General features: G+C 44.6%; 1 protein-coding gene across 1 annotated transcript; it reads left to right on the top strand.

Moving 5' to 3' along the window:
• The first annotated feature begins 645 nt into the window (after positions 1–645).
• On the top strand, positions 646–2,100 carry LOC149838577 (protein SHORT-ROOT 1-like). The gene has a single exon (XM_090008272.1). The coding sequence runs from the start codon at positions 646–648 to the stop codon at positions 2,098–2,100; it is 1,455 nt and encodes a 484-aa protein (XP_089864398.1).
• The last annotated feature ends 3,755 nt before the right edge of the window (positions 2,101–5,855 follow it).

Here is a 5,855-nt window from a genome sequence, read left to right as displayed (position 1 = left end):
CCGAAACAGCTGAATAGGTGGCCAAACGATTACCTATACGGCTGCACCAACGGCACCCAAAGAAAATCGCATCTTTTCTAGACAAGACCACTAGGCACCATCAATAGGGGTGTCAACGGACCTGGTTTACTAGACCCGACCCTAACCAAACCTTAAAGGGTCCTATGGTGATAAATAAAAAGATGCAGGTTCAGACTCGAAGGTCCGATTAATACACGAACCGAGGTATAGTTTGTGAAATTTTATACCCAACCCAAACCCGAACCCAAACCTGATCTGATTAAGACCCATAATTTTTTGATGTAAAAATAATAAAAAATATGATTTAACCAGTTATGGTCCGAGTTTAGTTCATTTAGTTTTTATTGGGTCCAGGTATGATTTTTCTGATAATAAACCCGATTTGACCCAGGTCTGAGGCCCATACCATACCCAAAAATCTAAAATCTAGTTCAAGTCTGGTTCTACCTAGGTTGAAACCAAACCCGACCCGTTGACACCCCTAACCATCACTCCTCTGCCGCCTCATAAAACTAAGCGCCCCCATATGCCCCTCCAACTCCAAGACCACCAAAATCCTTCCCGTAACTCTACCCTCCTCCTCTGAAGCATGCACGTTACGCGTACGCCTGCCTGGTTGTCTACATGGACACGCTCTTTAGGCTAGTCACCCTCCAACCCGGAGCAGACCCTTCCCACAATCCCACCCGCGCCTCATCAATCCCCTCCTCCCTCCCCGACACCACTACCACCACCACCATCTCCTTCTCCTCCTTCACCCACCAAGAATGTTGCAGAAACCCTCTCATGGACGATCACCTCTCCACCTCTTCCTCCAAGTGCTTCCTCACCACCCATCAGTCCTTCGATCCCATCCCCACAAATCACCACCCTCCCCTCCCTCCCGAATTCTCCACGGCCTCCATCCATCCGCCGTCCAACTGGGCCGCCACCCTCCTGCTGGACTGCGCCCGCGCCGTCGCCGCCAACAACTCTACGCGCGTCCAGCAGCTCCTCTGGATGCTCAACGAGCTCTCCTCCCCCTACGGCGATTCGGACCAGAAGCTTGCCGCCTGCTTTCTGCAGGCGCTGCTCGCGCGGGTGACGGGTTCGGGCCACCGGACTCAACGCGCCCTGTGCTCCGCAGCGGAGAAGGCCGTCTCCTTCGAGTCGACTCGCAGGACGACGCTGAGGTTCCAGGAGGCCAGCCCGTGGGCGACGTTCGGCCACGTGGCGGCCAACGGCGCCATCCTCGAGGCCCTCGACGGCGAGCCCAGGATCCACATCGTCGACGTCAGCGTCACCCACTGCACCCAGTGGCCGACACTGCTGGAGGCACTGGCTGTCCGCTCCGACGACGCCCCGCACCTCAGGCTCACTAGCGTCGTCCTCACCGGTGGCGGCCCCACTCTCAGTGTCGCCAAGGAGATCGGACACCGCATCGAGAAGTTCGCGCGCCTCATGGGCGTCCCCTTTCAGTTCTCCGCGGTGCACTGTGACGGGGAACGGCTCGGTGCGGGCGTGCTCGACAGGATCGAAATCGAGTCCGGTGAGGCCGTCGCTGTGAACTGCGTCGGGACCCTCCGCCGGGTCGATCCAGGACCGAGTCGGGATGCGGTCCTCGAGGCGATCGGTCGGCTTCGGCCGAAGATCGTGACGGTCGTCGAGGAAGAGGCTGACTTCGTCTGCGGTGGGGGAGAACCGGGTAGAGAGGAAGAGGAGGACCGGTTCGTATCGGTGTTCGGGGAGTGCCTCCGATTCTTCTCCGCCTACCTGGACTCGCTGGACGGGAGCCTACCAAAGACGAGCAACGAGCGGCTCGCGCTCGAGCGGGCGGCCAGCAGGGCGGTCGTCGACGTTGTCGCCTGCCCGGCCAGCCAGTCGGCGGAGCGGAGGGAGAGCGCGGCCGGGTGGGCGAGGCGGCTCAGCTCCGCCGGATTCTCGCCCGCGGCCTTCAGCGACGACGTGGCCGACGACGTCCGGGCGCTGCTCAAGCGGTACAGAGAGGGATGGTCGATGGTTTCCAACGGAAATTCAGCCGGAATATTCCTGACATGGAAGGAACAGCAGGTGGTCTGGGCGTCGGCGTGGAAGCCGTGAGAGGTGAACGCGATGATCAGCAGTTGTTTGGGTCGGGTTGATTGGACCCGGAGATCACGACCTGTTTCCATTTGATATTTTTTATTTAATTGATGGGAAGAAGGAAAAAAATTTAACAGAAAAAAAAAGAGAAAAGAAAATTGTTTTTTTTTTTATATATATTTTTCTTTCTTACTTTTCATTTTTATTTTTTTAATTAAACAAAGGATGGTGTATTAGGTACAAAGGGCGAGGCGAGACCATCATTGTGTTTGAATGTATTATGTGGATGACATATATCATTATTTTGAGTATTTTGATAATTGACAGTTTTTTTCTTTTTTCTTTTTAATTATTACATATTTACAAAGGAATCATCCAGTGAGGTTCCAATTACTCGAGTTATCAACAAACATGGTTAGGATCCATCAGAGTACATTACAAAGTACTCAGCTCACGCAAAATACAAAAATCACCGAGTCATTCTGCAAATTTTTATGTAAAATAAAAACACAGAAAATCACTGAATGTATCCGATTTTGTTAGTAAAACACAAAAACAACAAATCACTACACGTGCAACGATTTTCTGTGATTTGTTTGGCTCAAGTACTTTGTAAAGTACTTAGGCCCGATCATTGTATCTGCTCCGAGTTATCAAAATCGGTACGTATCTTATCGGCAGAAAATGGCTTCACCTCCGAATCGACTGTTTTTAATAAATATAAAAAATACCAAACTTAATTTTTTTAATATTATTTTCATGTTTTAATGCATGTCAGGCTATGATTGACACATAATATTTTTTTATTTTTGGCTGATACAGAACGATTCACTTAGTATCGGTATGGTATAGGCCCATGCAGGTGAATAGGTGGCCAAATGATTCAGGGCCGATACCCATACTGAGAACAACAACAACAACCATGCTTTCATCCCAAAACAATTGGGGTCGGCGATATGAACCAAAAAAGAAAATCATTCTCTGTCCTCCACATGAATCCTTCTCCAATCATTTCTATCCAATGCCATGTCCTCGGTGACGTTCAAAGCATTTATATCCTTTCCTATCAACTCTATCCAAGTCTTCTTAGGCCTACCTCGACCTCTTTTGACTAATATATTTTTTCATTTGTCCATCCTTCTAACTGGAGCATCATTAAGCCTTCGTCGAATATGTCCAAACCATCGTAAACGATTTTCTCTAATCCTATTTTCAATGAATGCAACGCCTACCTTCTTACATATCTCCTTGTTTCGAATCTTATCTTTTATTGTATTTTCACACATCCATCGAAGCATACACATCTCAGCTACACTCATTTTTTGAATATGATGTCTCTTGGCAGCCCAACATTCCGTACTATATAGTAAAGTGGGCTTAATTGTCGTCCTATAAAACTTTTCCTTCAATCGCAATGACATTCTACGATCACACAACACCCCAGTTGCACTTTTTCGTTTCATTCACCCAACCTTTATCCTATGATTTACATCTCCATCAATTTCTTCATCATTTCGAATGATAGATCCCAAATATTTGAAACAGTCATCCACCAATATTTTTTGCTCACCAAACTTCACTACACTTTCATCACTGCTGTGTTGCTTACTAAACCGACATTCCATATATTTTGTCTTACTCTTACTCAACGTAAAACCTCTTGCTTCCAATGTTTGTCTTTATAATTCTAACTTAGCATTAACCCCAGCTCTAGACTCATCAATCAAAACAATATCACGAGCAAACGACACATTTTCTTGAATTGATTTGGTAAGCTCATCCATCACTATAGCAAATAGGAAAGGGCTTAATGTAGATACAGACAACAATGATCAAAATGTCTTAAGATAATAGTGACCGTTTGATTTATATGTCAGTGAAAGCACAGTGAGAACTTGTGATGTGACGCTTACATATGGTCTAAAAACAGACCAGAACAGTTTTGGCAATCACACAATGTACCTTTTTTATAAGATTCCTGAACGTTGGGATTTTAGCAACTTTGATCATTTTATGCATTTTTGAGGCACCCCTTTGGTAAAATTGTCAACTCAAACGCTTCTCAATACTCATGCATTATACAACATATGAAAAATACATGGCCGTTGTAATTCGACCTAAATAAACACTTGATCATTCTATGCATATAATTTTTAAACAACTATATTTGATCATTCTATGCATATGTTTTTTATACAACTATATTCGATCATTCTATGCATGTTTTTTATACAACTATATTTGACCATTCTATGTATTTTTCATGCACTCCATATGTAAAGTTGACAACCTAGACGCTTCACATAAAAACCAGTACATGCATCCCCAGCTAGCTTGGCGTAATGCATGGAAGGAGGAGTACCTGCTAAAGCTCAATTATGCAGTATAGCAGTTGATTTATCCATCAATGACAATAGAAAATCGCCAGTGCACCTATAGTTTTTGTGAACAGAGGTACACACTGCGACCCTGGCGTTTGGTACATATAATTGGCGGGACGAAGACATAGATGACGGGTCGGGTCGGACCCGGGTGCGGTACAAGATGTGGTGAATCATCTGAGTGAAGGCATAGTGGCCTGCACGCCATGTTGATAACTTTGGCTCTGTTTGGTGATTAGGTACTTACCTTTACTACCACAAACTCATGTGGTGCTTTTGGCCCACAAAGTTTTAGTGGGAGATGCTTTTTAGGGCTCACTCTTAGTCTTGATGAGATATGCCCCCCTTTGGTGCCTTTTCATTGTTCCTTTATGTACAAGCACCAAGGGGAGGGAGACTCCTGCTTTTTCAATGACTTTTATTGCTTTTCTTTTTCTTTCCTCTTATTTCTTTTCTTTTTTTTGTCTATCTCATGAACCAGAAATGAATCACTAAAAGACCAGGGATTTGTTATTTGCAAAAGTTGATAAGGATAATTTGATTTCAAAGATTTTGTCAAAAAGTGTAGGGCAAGTTGATACTTGCATCAGCTAATATCATTTGAAGTTAGGGTTATTTGGGTTTGGGGGGGGGGGGGGGGGCGGCGGGGGGCGGTTGATTTGAGCTTGAATTGTAAGACCAATGCTTTCTTTGGTTGATTTTTCTTCCTTATTGAACCTAGTGATGGCTAAAAAGATTTAAGATAATTAGCATACTTTCCCGGTCAATTGTCATAAGGTATAAATCACCAATTTGGCAAATAAATTGAACTGATAGTTTATTAATTTAGGAGTAACCACACAGGCTCTTTGAGAGATTAGCATGGAAATCATTTTCTCATGAGAATCGGATACATGAGCTCCACGGTGAGTCCGACTCTCACATTTACAATGGCATGAGAAAATGAAGATTGAGGAGTCATTTTCTTACAAATGTGAGAAAATGGTTCTCACAAGGGGTCAGGCAAACGTGCCCACAATAATGATCAATGGCAATGATTTTATCCATCTATAGATTTTTTAAAATATCACGAGATTTTCTCTTGCAGACATTTTCTCGAGAATGGGATTTAGGACTTTGATTCAATACAACTTTATCCCGCTTTTCTGGATAAAAGTGTGCATCTGAACATGACCTAGGGATTAAGTTCATTCACCAATTGGAAAGTGAATCAAGCAAAAAGTCGAAAGTTAACCAAGACTCAGATAGGTATGATTAAGCTGTAATGGAAAACTTGACTACACTTTATATATGAAATCCAATATTCCTGCTCCTAAATTCTGAAGTTTCTTTCATGCTGTAATGGCCCCACGTTTTTTGAGAAAGCAGATGGTTTCCTGCGAAAACCCCTTC

This window comes from Nuphar pumila, chromosome 5, assembly GCF_984573655.1.
Source record: "Nuphar pumila chromosome 5, dmNupPumi1.hap1.1, whole genome shotgun sequence".
NCBI classification, from domain to species: domain Eukaryota; kingdom Viridiplantae; phylum Streptophyta; class Magnoliopsida; order Nymphaeales; family Nymphaeaceae; genus Nuphar; species Nuphar pumila.
This window is presented reverse-complemented; position numbering and strand designations above follow the sequence as displayed.